This window comes from Elephantulus edwardii, unplaced genomic scaffold (genome assembly GCF_000299155.1).
Source record: "Elephantulus edwardii isolate Elephantulus edwardi_28Jun2011 unplaced genomic scaffold, EleEdw1.0 scaffold00252, whole genome shotgun sequence".
In the NCBI taxonomy this organism is placed as follows: domain Eukaryota; kingdom Metazoa; phylum Chordata; class Mammalia; order Macroscelidea; family Macroscelididae; genus Elephantulus; species Elephantulus edwardii.
In genome coordinates this window covers 3,943,543-3,962,561 of record NW_006400002.1, presented here as the reverse complement: position 1 = coordinate 3,962,561, position 19,019 = coordinate 3,943,543, and the positions used below count along the sequence as shown (strand labels likewise).

Sequence of the window (19,019 nt, the reverse complement as noted above, 5' to 3'; positions counted from 1 at the left end):
TGAATTGCTGAAGTCAGAGTGTCAGTCCATCTCATTGGGGGTCTTCCTCTACTTTGTTGAGCTTTCCAAGCATGATTCCCTTTCCAAAGAATAGCCTCACCTAGCTACATGTCCAAAGTATGAGAGACGAAGCTTGGTCATCCTTGCCTCCAAGGAGCACTCTGGCCCCACCCTTTCCAGGACCTATCTGTTCCTTTTTCAGTCCATGGGATATTCAGTACTCTATTCTAGTGCCACAACTCAAAGGCATCAATTCTTCTTCTGTCATCCTTATCATTGTCCGGCTCTCTCATGCATAATACTTAATGTCTTCTAAAGATAATTGTCTTGTACCTTGAGTTGTCAGCTTCACCTCATGGTGACCCCATGTACCCAAGAGAAAGAATTATTGCCTACTGCTGCTCCCTCTTCATGAGCGTGGATGGACTTATATTTAAACACTGTGTGTTTGGAATGCCTTCCAACATAGAGGGCCCGTTGTCCATCACTGTATCAGACAATATTCTGATGTGGTCCAGTTGTTGTTGTTATGTGTCATTGAGTCGTTTGCGACTCTTAGCGACAACAGCCCTAAACCCTGCTCTATCCTGTGCCAGTTGCACTGATCCAGAGTTTTCTTTAATTCCTTTTGAGAAGTAAATTTCCAGCCCTTTCTTCCTAGTCTGTCTTAGTCTAGAAGCTGCAGTGAAACATGTCCACCATGGGTGACCCTGCTGGTATGTCAAATACTGGTGACATAGCTTCTGTCCTCATAGCAATCCACAAGCCAACACACTATATAACACACTATCAAACAGCATTATCTACCTCAGGAGCCAGGTGGCATCATGTATGTAACTTGTCAGGCTGTTAACCACAAGGTAGGCAGTTCCAGTCTCTTAAAGATGTACAACCTGATGGAGGGTCATTATGAGTTAGAACCAACTCAATGGCAGTGGGTTTGGTGGATATTGTCACAGAAGGAGCCCTGGTGACATAATGACTTAAATGTTGGGTTGCTATCCAAAAGGTCAGTGGTTTGAACCAGCAAGACACTGTGAATAAGAATGATGAGGCAGTCTGCTTCCATAAAGAGTCACAGTCTCATAAGCCCCATGGGGCAGTTCAAAGTCATCCCCTAGGGTTGTTGTTAGTCAGCATTGACTCAGTGCCAGTGTCTAATTGTCTCCAAGCTTATCAAATTTTACCAAACTATTACTGAGAAATAAGAAGCTGAGGTTTACACAACATGTATGTGCAGGTAATTGAATGGCAAGCTGCACAAAAATCCCATTCACCTCTGGTTTATTTGCTCTTTTAACGCCACCCCTTATTTCCTTCCTCCCCGTTCACCTCATTTGGGTCGGGCCAGGCCAGGGTAGATAACATTCTCTATGCGCGCCTCAGGGCCCTGCCCTGCCAGCCAGCGTGACCTGAGCCCTCTCCCCTCAGATCCACTCTCTGTGCTACAATGACTGCTTCTTCTCAGTCCACAATGCAGCACGGACTTATGACTACAACTTGTCAGCTTTGGCAAACCCGATTTCTCTCTCTGGAGGGCCAAGCTTCACTTCCAAAGGGCTGAAATACTTCCATCACTTCACCCTCAGTATCTGTGGAAACCAGGTAAGGTGCACGGGGCTAACAGGTGAGAGCCGAAAGGGGCTGACAGGGGCTAGAGACCGCATGAAGGAAGGTGAGGGAGCTGTCAGTTTCTACCTCATAATAATCCTGTTTACAGCAGGACGAGACCATGCCTGGCCCTGCACCGTCCTCACAGTGGCTGCTGACCTGGAGTCCATTGCTGCAACTGAGAGTCTATGTTTAGCTAAATTACAAAACAAGCCAGTTAGTAACTGGAAAGTTAGGTTCAAATGTTCTAAACTAGGAACAGAAGTCCTGATGTGGTGCTCAGCTGTTCACTGAAAGGTTGAAGGTTTAAGCCCCCCTCCCCAAAGGCTTCTAGGCAATTCAGGTGGCTTAGTGGTAGGAAGTTGCACTGTCAACCCAAAGATATGTGGTTCAAATCCACCAGCTACTCTGTGAGAGAGAGCATCTCTTCCCATGTGATTTCCTGCCTCTGAAAATCTACTCAAAGGTCAGCTGTGAGTTGATTCTGGATCCAATCTTTATAATCCATCATTTTCACAGGCTGATTTTTCAAATGTTGATTATCAGGCCTTTCTTCCCAATCTTTCTTCATCTGAAAGCTTCACTGAAAGATCTTGGGCATAATAGCAGCACACAGTCCCCCAGTCACATATGGATGCTGGCTGAATAGGAGGTGCATTGCCACAGAATTGAACCCAGGACCCCTTCGTGGAAAACAAGAATTCTACCACTGAGTCATCATTGTCCCTTCTAAATATTAAAAAAAACAAACAACAAAAACCCATGAAGCCATGAAGTTGGAACCAACTCACAGCTGACTCTGCAGTAGATTTCCAAGTCTGTAATCCCATTGTAGGTTCAAATCGCTAAAAAGGCCCTGACTTTAGGATAACGGGGCAAATCCCTGTTTTATGCCACCAGGGTGCCTTTCTAAATATTTAACACATTGAACTTGAAGTATTGAACGAATGATTTTCTATTTTCAAGTTATATATGAATATTCCCTAAGTTCATTGCCATCGAATTGGAACTACTCAGAACTGACGCTCCACTGGGTTTCCCAGGCTGTAAATCACGTGGGAAGTTGCCCATTTCTCCCCAGGAAGCTGCTGGTAGATCTGCGCTGTTGTGGCCTTTGGTTTCACAGCAAGGCCATCAGAGCTCCTAACATTCTCTAAATGTAACATTTTTTTAAAGGATAATGTCTCAATCTTTTTCTCTATTGTAAAAGTTCAAGGGAGAATGAGATTGACTTTCCCCACCCCTTGTCTTCCAGAGTTCTGCCCAGTGATTGTATTAAATACAAGAGGATAAGCAAAAGGTTACATGTTTTTTAAAGATAGAATGAGTTCTTAAGTATCCTAGGGTCATTCCTCAGGCCAGGGCCGAGCTAGTCATCAGGACGCTTGAAACCCCAGACAGTCTCTGCCTGGAAGGGAAGGAACATGAACAGCTCAGTTGTTAAAAGGAATTCCACTGGTTTCTGGGATTGGTTACATATTTTGATCCCTGTTTAGAAAACTGACAAGGAGGTTGGGATAAGGTAGAGCTGGTGAGCTGTTGTTGTTGTGTACGAGTCAGAACCAACCCACAGCTGACCCTTCAGCAGATTTTCAGAGGCAGTTAATTACACGGGAGGAGATCATCCATCCTTCTCCTGTGGAGGTGGAGCAGCTGGTGGCCTTGAACCACATGCCTTCGGAATTGTAGGGCAGCCTCTTGCCACTATGCCACCAGAGCTCCCTAACTGATGAGCTAATAGGGTAGATTTCCAAATCAGTTGTCACCATCAGAATTCTACTCCTATCCCAGGGAAATCCAGAGAGAGATAGAACACCTGGGACCCCTGAGCCAGCATTGTAGAAACTAGGACACCTCAGCTTTATTTTTAGCCCTTAAAAAAAGACTGTGTCTTGTAATTCCGTCTGGGATGAGCCATTCCACTGCAGCCTACCACTGGGACGGTGAATGTTTAGGTGCAGGCAATCTGTTCCCCTTGCCCCTTTGAGAGTTCCTCTTTGACTCCTCCTTCCTCCCCACACCCTGTCACCCCCATTCCAGGGTAAGAAAATGGCCATTTGCTCAGACAACGTCACTGACCTCCGAATTTCCGAGGGTGAGTCAGAGTTCTCCAAATCCATCACGGCCTACGTCTGCCAGGTGGTCATTGTCCCCCCGGAGGTGACAGGCTACAAGGCCGGGGTGTCCTCGCAGCCTGTCAGCCTCGCCGACCGACTCATTGGTGAGTAACCCACTGCCCCAGCTGGTGGTGTCACTCGGGTATATGAAGGGTACAGAGCACACTAGGTGACACTTTTAGAGGGATGACAGCAAAATGACTAGAACATTATTGTGCAGCACATATGTGCTGGTTTTTTATATTATAAAACCCTTTTTGTTAGTTATAACAACAGAAACATCTATTGATCTGTCTACATGATTGATGTACCCACAAGGCTAAAACTCTGTGCTGATTTACCTTTTGAGCCTTCTAATTCACTCCAGACAGTGCTGTCTTTATTACCCAATTATAGTGACCTCTGGAATCATGTGACTTCCTCTGCGTGCACTACAAGCCGCACTATTGGGGTTTTATGTGGCCAGTGTCTTTATAGTCGCTGATTTTGACAGGTCTTCTGGTGTTTTAGCCACAACATGATAGTAATTAGTACTTGCGGACTCATATCAATAACTTTTTTGAGAACAGTAATTAAAGGAAAAGAAAAATTTTCAAGAAATGGCAGCTAACTCATTTGCTAATAATGTAATTCAATATACAGAGATTTTACAAAGCAATTTTATTAGTGTACATGTAATCTAAGAAGTATTACAGAATTTACTCTTTGATATTCTTTAATTTCATAATTATGTAATTATTCTATGATTAAAATTAATAATAAGCATGAGTAAAGATCTGTAAAGGCACCCTGGTGGTGCAGCGTGTTCCGTGTTGTGCTGCCAACCAAAAGGTCAGCTGTTCAAATTCACCGGCCCCTCTGCAAGAGGAAGACAGGCAGTCTCCTCCTGTAAAGATTTCCAGCGTTGGAAACCAGATGCAAGGCTACCATGGTGGCAGTGGGGCAGAATAAAGGATTCTGTATGATCCATTACAGGAGGAGGTCCCTGTGGGTGGGGAGTGACATCATGAGTGACACCAATCCTAGTCACCCTCTGGCCCTAAACTTGAATGAACGTGTACATGTGTGAGCATGTGTGTATGTGTGTACACTGTGGATGAGATGGAGAGGGCGACAGGCTATTGATGTGAAGGCCCCAAATGAGGGTCCCAAAGTCCTGAACTCTGTTTTCTGTTCCACCTGAGGTGCCAAGTGCCCCTGGGACCTCTGACAGACCTTTTGGTCACCTCATGAGCCACCTGGGGGATGTAATGAGATGAAGTGAGGCTGGGTGTTGACAGGTATTGAAAGAATCAAAGTGGTTGCCAGCTAACTGACTAGTGAGAACTAAAGAGGAGCTCTAATTTGGCAGGGGTGACAACAGATATGGCTCTGGATGGAATCACCTCCCCAGCTGACCTTTTCCCCCCGGAGTCCTTGGGAATACCGGACGTGATCTTCTTTTATAGGTGAAGATGAGAGGCTAACATACACAGCAGCCAGGGCTCCTCCACAGTTTCAGCTGCACCCCTCCCTCTTGAGCCACCCACTTATCAAGCCAGAACATGTCTGAGGTTGAGCAGATCTGCCCAGTGATGATAGTTACGGGCTGGGGGTTCCCTGACCCCAGCCCTTGGGTATTAGGGCAGTTCTGCATTGGAGGGAGAGAAATTAGTGCATACTCTGTAGCCAACTACCCTTCTGGCCCAAGGAGGCTCCTGTGCTAGGCATATGCTGGTCTTATTACCCTGCCTAGATCTCTTCATCTCCCCCTTGACTGGCCTCCCATGGTCCCATTCTCTCCATGTACAACCCAAGGCCTATGCTTTCCTTGTGGGTCTAGAGTACAAGTCTAGAACCCAAGTTCCATCCTCCCCAGTAAGGAAATTGTTCCATGTTGACCCTTCTTGGTGACTCCTGGGCAGCACAGCTGAGCACCTCGTTCCCCCCCATGGGGAATGGCTTTCTCTGCAGGTCCAACGATGTGACCCAGTCCTGCGGTTCTGGGAGATCAACCACTGTCCGTGTCAGATGTGATCCGTTGAAACCTGCCCCTGGAACTCTGCTTCTGCCAACGTAAGCCACATGGAGGACCACAGTGGAGGTCAAAGCCTCCCTTAGAAAAGTTCATCCCATCCCAGGATCCAGACATTACTTCTTGTTGTTATTGTGTACCATAGAGTTGGAACCCACTCATAGCTGACCCTTCGGTGGGTTTTCAGAGGCACTTAATTGCACAGGAGGAGATTTCCCATCCTTTTCCAGAGGAGCAGCTGGTGACCTCGAATCTCATGCCTTCAGGACTGCAGCACAGCTTCTTGCCACTAGGCCAAGAGCAAGAGAGAGAATAGTTTAGGACCCACAGATGGGCTCTGGGAGGCTTAGTTGGGCCCCAAGTCCTCAGCCTACAGGGTGAGAGAGAAGGAATAGTGAAAGCTACCCTCACATCTCCAGACCATTAGAGGGGCACTTGTGGGGAGAGCTGATAACACAGCTTTTCACCTGCACCCGCTCTCCAGTACCCTGTGTGGGTGGTGCTTAGAGGGAGGGTCATGGGAGTTACCAGAGGGTGCCCACTCACCCTTCCCTGTAGTGCCTGAGATCACGGACAGAACTGTGCCCAGAAGGCTCACTGATTCAAGGTTTTCTGCTGCATATCTCTTTCTCCAGTTTTCTTCTAGAACTGAAACTTGATATATAGAAATGAACTCGGGATCTGGAATCAGCAAGAAGTGGTCTAGAATTCTCACTTTGATAACTAGTTAAACTGGACGACACTGGGCTACCAAAACTTTCTGAGTCTCAGTTTTCCTAACTCCCCCCTTATCTGTAAAATGAGAATAATATTCTCCCCAGATCACTGAAGTGGAGGGACTCTGTGGCCTAGTGGTAGGAAGCTGCACTACAATCCCAAAGCCAATGGTTGAAGTCCACCAGCTCCTGTGTGCTTAAACCTGCTAACGGGTCAGCTATGGGTCAGTTCTGACTCTTTGACTTGATGGTACACAACCGCAACAACCACTGAAGTGGACCTGTGGCTGTGAGCTCAGCCTGAGGGCTGAGTTAGAGTCTGCTGCTCCATTTCCCATCTGTGTTTCGTAGATACATTTCTTCTCTTCTCTGAGCTGCTTGTCCCTTATTTGTAAATGGTAGCCTAGTGGCAAAAAGCTGCACGGCAATCCTGAAGGCACACGGTTCAAATCCACCAGCTGCTCTGTGGGAGAAGGATGGGCAATCTCCTCCTGTGTGACTAACTGCCTCTGAAAATCCACCAGAGGATCAGACCAGAGGGTCAGCTATGAGTCTATGGGTCATTTCTGACTTGACGGCACACAACAACAACATTTTTCCATATAGTACCCGGTCACATCTTGAGGGGCATATTAGTGTCTTGAGGAGCATATTATGGGAAATGCTGATCTAAAACACTACTGTTTGGGGGTGGAGGGTTGTCAACTATTATTGTTTTTATCATCACCTGTCATGTACGTGGCAGATACCCATCACTGAAGTCCATTCCCATCTACCAACTCAATGCCAAATCCCTCCCAAGAAATGGCTTTGAAGTGGTTATTTCAAAGTGTCACATATCCACGGGGGAAGCATGGGAGGGAGTTGGATGCTCCAGCCCAGATCTGCTGCTTTAGGCTCATCTGACGTCAGCAGAGAATGGAGAGCCCACTGGAGACCAGAAATGCCTCTCCTCATCGTCAGGAGGTCCAGGGGCCAAAACCTGTCTGAAGGACCCATGGGAAGGACCCAGAGGGGATAACATTTTTGGTGGGGGAAAGGGTGGTTCAGGCAACCTGTGAGGTGACAAGGCCCCAGCCTTCCTACAGGAGTGTGCAAATGAATGCTCAGGTCTCTCTTCTGTTTGACCAGCACTTGCTCGGAGGGGACCTGTGACGGCTGTACCTTCCACTTCCTGTGGGCCAGTGCCGCGGCTTGTCCTCTCTGCTCCACGGCCGACTACCATGCCATCAGCAGCAGCTGTGTGGCTGGCATCCAGGTAGAAGGCCTCTGCTTGGGGGTTTGCCCAGGAGCAAAGGCAAAGGCATAACTAACTGAGTTCCATGGTGTTTTACCCAACAGAAGACAACGTATGTGTGGCGGGAACCAAAGCTGTGTGAGGGCGGCATCTCCCTGCCTGAGCAGCAGGTCACCATCTGCAAGACAATTGACTTCTGGCTGAAAGTGGGCATCTCTGCAGGCACCTGCACGGCCATCCTGCTCACCGTCCTCACCTGCTACTTCTGGAAAAAGAATCAAAAGTACATGGTTGAGTTTTGGAGTTTGGAGACAGATAGACCATTGAGCAGGGAGAACCAAACCAAAAGCCATACCCATTCCCATTGCATTGATCCCACTGTGTTGATCTGGACTCAGAGTAACCCCGTGAGGCAGAGTAGAAACCCTGCCCTCAGGGTTTCCACGCCTGTAGACTTTAGGGGTGCACATTCCCACATCTTCCTCTCTTGAGAGGAAAACATCCAGGAGAGGGCATGGCTGGAGCTTTCCCCTGGAATTCACCATCGACTCTGAGTCCGGCCATTTTTTTTTTATTCTTAATTTCAATGAAAATTTACAGAGACTTTGGACTTCCATTCATTCATTGTTGTACTTTTCTCCCCTCCCAACCCTCCCCCCAGTACACTACCCTCTCGGAAAAGTAAAACAAAAATTCTTTCATTGTTTTACAATCCCTCCCCTCAGGTCCACTCCACTGTGCAGCCTTCGCTCTAGACTCCTGTCATGACAAAAATGCCTAATCACATACCCCTTTTAAACAGTTTTCTCCCTCATCTGTTTCAATGCAGTATACGTTACTGAACTCATCTTTCTCAGTCTCCCCCCAACCCTGATGTCAGTCCTATTTACAACAGTGGCACCATGCAGTATTTGTCCTTTTGTGGCTGAGATACTTCACTCAGCATAATGTCCTCCAGGGTCGCCCATTTTGAATAGTGTTGCATGAGTTCCTTGTTTTTCAAGAGTCTGGCAATTTCTAAGCACCAGTTACCCTGGCTCCTGAGAGTGGAATCCAGTGCCAGACTATGAAGAGTTGTTAGATTCTCAAAAAACAAAACAAAACAAAACACCATCATTGATAATCTGCTATAATTATTAACAAAAATAATGATTTGGGGATTACACTATAGCTCTTAAGCTTTGAAACCACTGGGACAGCTAATTAATGTTAAGCAGGTGAGGGGGTGGAAGTCACTGAACAAGAAGCTAAGATTCCTTTGATCTCTTCTATCCCCAACTCCATGTTACCAGGCTCCAGTCCCCCCGCCCCCATGCCATGGGTCTGTTCATAGCTCAGCCTCTCTTCCTATCCCCCTTAGTCCCACGTTCTGGTATCTTACCTTTTCCGTCCCTCTGTCTCATAGACTAGAGTACAAGTACTCCAAGCTCGTGATGAACGCCACCCTCAAGGACTGTGACCTGCCCGCAGCTGACAGCTGTGCAATCATGGAAGGCGAGGACGTGGAGGACGACCTCATCTTTAGCAGCAAGAAGTCACTCTTTGGGAAAATCAAATCATTCACCTCTAAGGTAGGAGGGAGGCCTGGCAGTGCACAAATGAGGTCAGCCTGGAGGGCTGGAGAAGACTCGCTACCTTCAGAGAGCGGAGGGCCCTTCACAGTTCAGGAGCCACATGCTCTGTGAGCCCCACCGCCTCAACACACACACACACACACACACACACACACACACACACACACACGCCTCTGCACTCTAGTGTTCACCTGCCCTGGGTGTCCTCTCTTCCGCCCTCTGTACGTCCATACTACACTCCTTCCCCTGAAGCCAAAGGCTGCCCTTCATCAGCCTCCTTCTCCCCCAGCATGCACTCCAGTTGGTGGCCTGTTTGGGACTTATAACTTCCAGGAGTATTGAACCAATCCATGTTGTAAGAATCGTTTCCTTTTTTTGGAGGGGTTGTGGAGGTGGGGGACTGAGTTCTCTTAAAATCAACTCCTGCGAGAAGAAGCAAGGCTATCTTTTAACCAGTGGAGGGCACTGTCCCCCAGGTGTCTGGGTCCCTCCTGGGGGCAGCTGAGTCATAACTAAGTGATAAGTGCTCATCACAGTTCTGTGCTGGGAGGGTTGTTCCATGTGAGTGGGTGAGTGAGTTTGAAGCTCATAAATGCAATAGGGAGAACACTGCTGCTGGGCCAGGGGCCAGCAGAGAGCAGCCAACCAGCTCAGCGGGGCTCCAGCCAATCAGCCCCATTCCTGAACCAGTTTGTCCAAGCCTGTGTGGTCTGGGAGGGTGTGAGAGGGGAGTAGAGGCCAGAGGCATGGTGAGGATAGGAAGGTGATGAGGTATTTAGGTTGCTGAACTACATACATTCCCTTGGTGCTGGCCTAGGGTGCCGCCCTTGCCTCCCCAGCCCTAGATTGTTGACCAATGAGAGAATAATTCACTCTGGGACCCTCTGAGCCTGTCTGGGGCCTCCCAAGCCACAAGGAAGGAAACTAGAGCACGTCAGCATGGAGATGGGGCAAGACTAGAGTGAGGTGAAGGAATCCTGGTTGCTTGTTTCTTGGTCTCTTCAGCTGAGATGCACAGCGGGAGACTTATAATTTTAATTCAATTTTTTTCTTTATTCTCTGGCTGATTCTGAAGAGAGCAAGAAGAGGAGAGAATATTTCGTTTATGTTTCCATAAGGCCACTGCAAATGGAAATCCCTTAAGGATTCCGTCACCTGTTTTCCCGTTTCTTTCCTTTGTCCCCCTGCGTGCCCATGCCCAGCAGCCAGCTCCTGTTGCCTTCTGTCTTTCAGAGGACGCCTGACGGGTTTGACTCGGTGCCACTGAAAACATCCTCAGGTGGCCCAGACATGGACCTGTGAGGGCCCCACCCTGCCTCACCTGCTGCCTCACCTCGGCGCATCACCTGGCAAGCCTGTGGGTGCCAGCTTCATGCAACACCCACTACTGGAAATCTCTTCATCGTGGCCTTATCAGAAGACGTTTGAATTGCGGATCTTTGGTTTGTTTTTGGTTTTTTTATAGAATATCCAAATCCTGCTTACCTTCAGCCTGCCAAATATATCCACACTTTGTACATTACACCTTTGCTTGCATCTTCTTTCCCTACATGGTCCAGCCACGGAGCCACAGATTCAGCGCCTAGAATTCTCATAGCTCAGCAATGAAAATATTCCCCCTTTCTCATAAGCATACAGAAGCTATTTCTTCTGCCCCTTTATGGAAGGGCAGAAAGAGCAGAGAGTGCTCCTGATCATAACCGTCAGCTCGTGATCTCTTCAGTTGAGAGACTGGGAGAGGAGGGTACGGGGGTTCTTCATGGAAGCCTGGTTTCATTTCTCCCAGAGACTCAGTTCAAAGCTGAGTGTGAAGCATAGGCTTGAGGGTAGGCTGAGCAAGGCCTGGGTGGGGAAAGTCTTAGTAAGCTCGAAGAGAAGCAATAGAGAAGGATTTTTTTAAACTTTCTTTTCAAGTGAGGTACTCCATTCCCTTTTCTTAACCAACTGATAAATAGACTCATTGGAACCAAAGGGAAAACTTCACTGAGAAAAATGTCTCATCAACTCTTTGATGGACCCATTCTCCCATGCTTTTTCCCTCCCATCATCTTCCTAAGACACACTCCCTAGCCTTATTCTCTATTTTGTTTGTTTGTTTATTTGTTTGGTTTTGGTGATGACAATCTTTTCCCAGTGAGAAAACTTCCCCATCCTGAGTGCCTCAGACCCAGAGTTCTGCCAGGCAATATCAAAAGCAAACTCATTGCCATGGACACTCTTACCCACAGCAACCCTATAACCTGAGAGAAGACCATATGAGGCTGTAAATCTTTACTCCCATGAGCTATAAAGCATGTTCCACAGCTTTCCCCTGTGGGGCAGCTGAGGAGTTTAAACCACCGACCTTTTGCTTTACAGCCAAATACTTTAACTGTCATGTCACCGAAGCTCCTGTCAGGCAGTGTTGTCACTGTGTGCTGTCAAGTCGGATCTGACCCATAGCTGACCCTCCAGCAGACTTTTCAGAGGTGGTAAATCACACAGGAAGAGTTTGCCCATCTGTCTTCCATGGAGCAGTTGGTGGATTCTAACCACGTACCTTCAGGTTACCAGAGCAGCACCTTAGCATTTGTTATTGTTATTTCCCATTGAATCAGAACCGACCCATAGCTGTCCCAATAGTGGGATTTCAGAGGCAGTAATCGTACAGGAGGAGTTTGCCCATTCTTCTGCCGCAGAGCTGCTGGAGGATTTGAACAGTGTGCCTTCAAGATTGCAGCACTGATTCTTACCACTAGACCAACAGAGCTCCCTCCTTACCACTAGATCTATTATTATTTTTATGTCTATCTTATTTTGAAATAACACAAAGAGATCAGTGTTTTTATGGGCTGTCTTGGAGGAACCAGCTCACCATGAGATAGACTTGAGAGGCATGATGTCTCCTTCTAAGGTGGAGTCATCTACTCAGCTCCAGAACAGCTTCTTGCAGAGGGTGCAGCCAGGGTGTTCCTTGAAGACAAGGATGACGAAGCTTTGTCTCACATGCTTTGAGTGTGTTGCTAGGAGAGGTTAGCCTTGGAGGAGTGACATCCTGCTTGGAAAGGGGGAGGGGTGGCAAAAGAAAAGAAGACTCCCAACCAGAAGGGTTGATACCATGACTGGCAATGGGCTTGAGGGTGTCAGAGATTGTGAGGATGGCACAGAATAGGACAGGGTTCAGCTTGATTGTTCTTAGGGTTACTCTGAGTTGTGCTCGACAGCACCTAATAGCAATAAAGTCTGTAAAAAGAGGAAGCCCCTCAATGAGGTAGATTGGCATAGTGGGTACACCAACTGGGCTGAAGCTCAGCAAGGATTGGGAGGAGGATGCGGGACTGGGCCATCTCTGTTCTGTTGTGCATAGTTACTATGAGTTGGAGCCAACTGGACAGCACATTACAACAGAACAGCCAGAGTCCCTGACATGCTTGGCTGCCGACAGAAAGCTGGGTGGTCTGAGGCTGCCTAGAGGTACCTTGAAAGACCTAATTACCTACTTCCAAAAAGCTGCTGTGAACTCGATGGAGCACATTTCTACACTCACACACAGAGGGCACCATGTGTTAAGTTGATGCTGTGACGATAGGTGTTTTAGAATGGTCAAGAAAAAAGCTGAAGCCCAAGCCCCACCCGCAACAGCAGAACCAAACCAGCCTTCAAGAAGGGAAAACTAGACTTATTATTTAACAAGGTGTTTACCAAACCGGAGACTTCTCACTTTAAAGCCCTCTCCTTCCCTTTCCCCTGTTCTTTGTGTATGTTTTTTTGTGGGGGGGGAATAATACATGTGATCCCACAGCATCCTTTTTCAAAGGTGTGAGAGTGGGTGCTCCCTATGTGTCTTTGATCTACTTTTTATAAGTCTACTTACATAACCAAAATGACAAAGTCAGAGCAAGAGTTTGAATTACCTTTTTCCTTCCACTACAGGCAATTGTCTTCCACGACGGGGCTACACAACCCATTGCTTGGTTGCGGGTCCAGTTGCCTGTGATTTGTGCCTGTAGCTTTTTCCCAGTGGCAATTTGGCAGCCAAATGATAGGTCTAGAAAGGAGATGGCATTTCTAAATGGTTTGTCTGCCAAGAAATGACTTGTTCATCTGATTATTAGTCTTCACACCTCGGCAGTGATCTTATAAAAACACCTGTGAAAACTGGAGCCCCAACGTGATGTCTGGTTATTAATAATACCACTGATAGTCCCTTTGGTTCAAGAAATGAAGAAGCTTTTCTTTGGGTCCCCAGATCCACCCTGCTTTTGTAGGAGTAGTTTCTTAGAACATTGGTCCCACTGGGTGCTCTCAATGAGCTCATGAGCTCCTATAGCCTCAGCAACAGAAGATGCTAATATTAACCTGGAAATATCTGGGGAAAGTACATGCCCTTCTGACAGACTAATTCTGACATCATGAGAGTGAGTGTTTCCTGGACTCCACTGGTCTGGTGGCTCTCAGTGTTTCAATGTCTGCAGGTCTTTCCTGTGACCCTCCAAAAGCCCTTGAATTATTTTATTGATGTCTCGTTTTGCCGCCCTACCAAATCAGACACATACCGGAATTTTAAAAACTCATTTATTGAGATATACTTCATATATCATAGCACTCACCTAATTAAAATGTACCATTCAATGACTCTTTGTGTATTCAGAGTTGTGCAGCCATCATAACAATCAAGTTTAGAACAAATATGCATTGGATTTTATCAGGGAGAAGGGACTTAGAGTGATTTCCACAAGCTCTTGTGAGAGGGAATGTGGAACAGGCTGGGGAGAGAAAAAGTTTCAATCTCATTTGTTTACCTAGAGTCCTAGAACGCACAAGTAACTCTCATCATATAGGTATCACCTGTATTTGTCTGGAGATACAATAAAGATGTAGTGTATTCAAGGACCAGGGGCTTTCTTAAACCAACAAAACTTTTTTTTTTCCTGACCCTACGTTAAAGATAGGACTAACTATATTTATACAACAGAAACTTTGTAATGGAATTTTCAGCTTTGTGAAACCAAATTTTTGTCTCATCAAGACTGGTTGGATTTCCTTTATACTCTGTACTTCAAGAGATTGTAGTTTGTTAGGGGATGGGTAGTGAATGACACCTTTTTGCTGTTGTTGTTGAAATAAAAAAATATACCTTTCAAGTTGTTGGGGGTTTTTATTGAATATGAGTGAGTGACTTGTCAGGTGAATGGGAAAATTTAGCTGATAGGTCATTTGGATGGTTTCAAGATGAAAGTTTTTTAAATGTAAACAAAGAGAATGGTTCTGGAGCCCCAGAGGGCTAGAGAAGAGAGTGGGGACTTTGGAGCAAGGCAGACCTAGTCTAGAAGCTAGACTCTCACCACCAGTTGAAAAATAGCAACAATCAAATGCTCTGCTTCCACAGCAGTAAAATAAATCTAATAATACCTTAGAGTCCCAGAGTGGTGCAAATGGTTAACTCTCTAGAATTCTAACCAAAAGGTTGGAGGTTTGAGCCCACCCCGAGGTGTCTCTGAAGAGTCAACTTCCAAAACCCAGCCATGGAAAACCCTACAGAACAGTTTTACTCTGACTCACACGGAGCTCATCCTGAGTCAAGGTTGACCCATAGCAGCCAGTGTAATATCTTCCCTGTTCTGAATATTGCATAAGACTCAGGAGAGATAACGTGTAAAATAGCTAGCGTGTTCCTTTGCCTCCCGGCTCCATTTTCTCTGGGCAGCACTGAGATCAGCCACATTATATTTCTACAAATGCAAATAAAGTTTGCTTGTTTGGATGCGAGATGTGTTATTATGGAAAGGATGTGGATAACATCCTAGATTATACCACGGCCCTGCCATTTCCCCTGGTAGCTGTTTTCTTGCTTCAGTACTTTGTTAACAATCCGTTTTAACAGTCCTGTGAACACATCTGTTCGTGCAAACCTGTAAAGCCATCTCTAGTTGAGGGCATTTGACCTCTCAAAAAGAATTCCCTTTAGCTGAATATGTTGGAAGTCGCACAGGATTTTCCATCCTTTTTCTAGCAGGTCTAGATGGCACTCAAGTCTGTAAAACATTGGGTCATTATCGCCATCAGGGAGGACTGATGGCCAGCAAGTTCCCAGCTGTACTCCAGGCTGGTTGTTCAGGATTCACCTCTGTTTTGTCTGAACTTGACTGTCTGGTACCAGTGCGTATATATTTTGAATGTTGTTCCTGTTTATAGGACAAAGTCCAGAGTCTAAGAAGCAAGAAAATAAACATTAATTAGCCTCTTTCTATGTCCCTGAACTAAGGGCTTTCATAGGTATTACTTAGTCTTCAGAACAGCCTTAACCAAACCCAAATTCATTGGAATTGAATTGATTCTTCCTCATATCAATCTTATAGGACAGAGTAGAGCTGCCCAGAGAGTTAGGTCTGCAAACCTATACAAGAGCAGACTCCGACACTATTCTCCCATGGAGTGGTGGCTGATGGATTCAAACCACCAAACTCTGGTCAGCAGCTGAGCTCTTAACCACCACATGCTAGGACTCTTAGAATAGTTCTAGAAGTGGGTATTATCCCTATAATAAACAAGTAAATAAAATGGCCTACCATCTCATTTCCTGATCTAAAATCCTACTACGCAACCATGGTGGCCAAGACAGTGTGGTACTGGTACAGTGATAGACACTCGGATCAATGGAATAAATTTGAGAACCCAGAAATGAGCTTATCTGTCTATGGTCAACTGATTTTTGACAAGGAGAGGAAATAAGTTAAGTGGGGAAAATGATAGCCTCCTTAACAAAAGGTGTTGGCAAAATTAGAAAGCTAACTGCAGAGAAAATTCAAGCAAGACTCACACCTCACACCATACCCAAAAACCAAATGAAAGAGGATCAAGGACTTACTAGCAAAACCAAGGACTATAAACTTCTTTAGAGAAAAGCTTGGGAGAACTCTAGAAGCCCTAATCCACAATGTGAACATCTTCCAAACATCTTGAAAAACCAACAGCCAGGAGAGAATAAAAGATGAATAGAACCTTCTAAAAATCAAATCCCTATGCACATCAAAAAATTTCTCCAATGGGGTGAAACTCACAGACCGAGAATAAAAAATATTCGGTAATGACATATCTGATAAAGGACTAATATCTAAAATGTATAGAATAATCCAGCACCACAACAAAAAAAAGGTAAACAACCCAATCACAAAATGGGCACAGGATATGAATAGACACTTCACCAAAGAAGACATTCAGATGACAAACACTTGAAGAAATGTTACAAATCCTTAGCACTCAGAGAGATGCAAATCAAAACAACTCTGAGGTACTATCTTACCCTAGTAATTATAGCTTGGAACCAGGAGTGGCATCCACTTCCTAAATAACATGCCTCCAGAAACTCTATGAACTTTGATAAATGTCAATAATTATATAGGGACTTCAGACCTTTTGTTCATAGGGTCGTTATAAGTCATGCTCGACTAGAAGGCAATCAACAAGTAACTATAGCAAAGTACAGCAGAGCAGCAAACAGAAAATGCTGACAAGGTTCTGGCGAAATTAGAACCCTTATTTTACTGCTGGTGGGAGTGTAAAATGGTGCAACCACTGTGAAAGGCAGTGTGGCACTTTCTCAAAAAGCTAGAAATAGAAATACCATTTGATCCAGCAATTCTACTGCTAGGAATAGACTAAAAAACAAACAAACAACAAAGCTGCCACCCAAACAGATATATGTGCACCTATGTTTATTGCTGCATTATTTACAATAGCAAAGAGATGAAAGCAAGTATCCATCAACAAATGAATGGGTTGTTGTTGTTGTTGTTAAGTGCCGTAGAGCACAGGTGACTCATAGCGACCCTATGAAGGAGAGTCCTCAACGGCACTTGGGTGGCTTTCATCCTCTCTCCAGGTTCATAGGGTTTCTGGAGGCAAACTATTACGGAAGTGGATGCCACTCCTCCTTCCAAGCTTGTTTTAATCAGGGAGCTCCACCCCACTCTGTCCGCATTGGGTAACCAACCATTAACACATTAGTGTCACAGTGTTCAGCCTCACAGCAACCACAAGTTACCGCTGTACAACTTGTACACCAGGGCTATACGACCTAGAGGAATGTCTGAACAAAAACAATGAAAGACAGGCCCGAGGGCTGCAGATGAAAGTCACCCACCTTTGGCTTGGTAGCATCGCTTTCTGTCCACTGGGCCAGCTGATCTCTCTCTATGTTGATGTTGTTGTTGTTGTTGTTGTTTTTAAGTACCGTCAAGTCGCAGGCAACTCATAGTGACCCTATGAAGGAGAGTCCCTATGAAGGAGAGTCCTCAACGCTTTTACACAATGGAATACTACACAGCACTGAAAAACAAGGAACTCATAAAATATTACACAACATGGGTGACCCTGGAGGACATTATGCTGAGTGAAACAACTCAGTCACAAGGACAATTACTGCATGATACCACCGTTATACCGTTATAAAATGGGACTGACATGGGAGTTGGGGGAAAACAAAGAACACCGCATTGGGACAAAAGAAAATAACTGTTTAAAAGGAATATTTGATTAAGCATTATTTGTATAACAACAGTACAGAAAAAGAGTTTCATAACAAGGTGGACTGGGATAGAGGCAGGGGGTATTATGCAACAATGAATGATTTTTATTTTTTTTTACGTGAACTGGGTGTACCTGCATTGGATAAGACAGAGGTGCTTTGCTCAGCCCCAAAACTATTTATACACTCAGGCCCTGACCACCAGATTTCTGGGTTTGTGGGTATACTTGCATGGAATTGTTAAAAAATGAATGGAATGCATAAATATTGACATATTAAGTATTGGCAAAATTAGATGGACTGGCATGAGACATTTTTAATCAGACGAAGATCATATGATCTACTATGCCGGAGATGAAAAGGTGAGGAAAAATGGGGTTGCTTTCATAGTTAAAAAAGTCATATCTAGATCCATCTTGAAATACAATGTTGTGCATGACAGGTTAATACCCATATGCATACAAGGAAGTCCAGTGAATACCACAACCATTCAAATATATGTACCAACAGCTAGAGCCAAACAGGAGGAAACAATTTCTGCCAACTTTTGCCATCAGAACTTGATTGAACACGCAATCAAGATACATTAATAATAATAGGTGACTACAATGCAAAAGTTGGGAATAGAGAAGAAAGATCAGTAGTTGGAAAATATGTACTTAGTGAGAGAAATTAAGTTGGAGATAGAATGATAGAATTCTGTACAATTATATATTCATTGCAAATACCTTTTATAAGAAATATAAACACAGGCTATACACATGGATTTCACCTGATGGTATGTATAGGAATTAGATTGATTATATTTGTAGAAAGACTTGTTGGAGAAGCTCAATATCAGCTGTAAAAGCTAGGCCAGGTGTTGATTGTGGAACAGAACACCAACTATTCAAATGCAAGTTCAAGCTGAAGTTAAGGAAAATGAAATCAAATCCACAGGAACCAAAATTAGATCTTGAGTCTATCCCACTTGAATTTCAAAACAATTTCAGGAACAGGTTGGAAAGCTTTGAGCACTAATGAGTTGTGGGAGAGTATCAAGAACGTTATCCAGGAAGAATGTAAAAGGTTATTACAAAGACAGAGGAGAAAGACAAGAGCACGATATCAGATGAGACTTTGATTATTGCACTAGAGCACCAAGAAGCCAAAGCAAAAGGAAGAAATTAAGGAGCTGAACACAAGATTTCAAAGGGCAGCATGGGAAGATAAAGTATTATAATGAATTGTGTAAAGAGCTGGAG

General features: G+C 45.2%; 1 protein-coding gene across 4 annotated transcripts in view; it reads left to right on the top strand.

Annotated features, from left to right (window-relative positions):
• The window catches only part of KIAA1324 (KIAA1324 ortholog), a 115,495-nt gene extending 104,710 nt beyond the window's left edge, over positions 1-10,785 (top strand). The window contains exons 14-21 of one of the 4 annotated variants that reach the window (XM_006899341.1): positions 1,432-1,605; positions 3,652-3,832; positions 5,080-5,176; positions 5,682-5,783; positions 7,590-7,716; positions 7,800-7,978; positions 9,101-9,266; positions 10,472-10,785. In XM_006899341.1, the coding sequence (XP_006899403.1) occupies positions 1,432-1,605; positions 3,652-3,832; positions 5,080-5,176; positions 5,682-5,783; positions 7,590-7,716; positions 7,800-7,978; positions 9,101-9,266; positions 10,472-10,513 (1,068 nt within the window). In that variant the 3' untranslated portion in view covers positions 10,514-10,785. The remainder of the gene's footprint in view (positions 1-1,431; positions 1,606-3,651; positions 3,833-5,079; positions 5,177-5,681; positions 5,784-7,589; positions 7,717-7,799; positions 7,979-9,100; positions 9,267-10,471) is intronic. The other 3 variants (XM_006899339.1, XM_006899340.1, XM_006899342.1) reach the window with 3 other exon arrangements.
• The last annotated feature ends 8,234 nt before the right edge of the window (positions 10,786-19,019 follow it).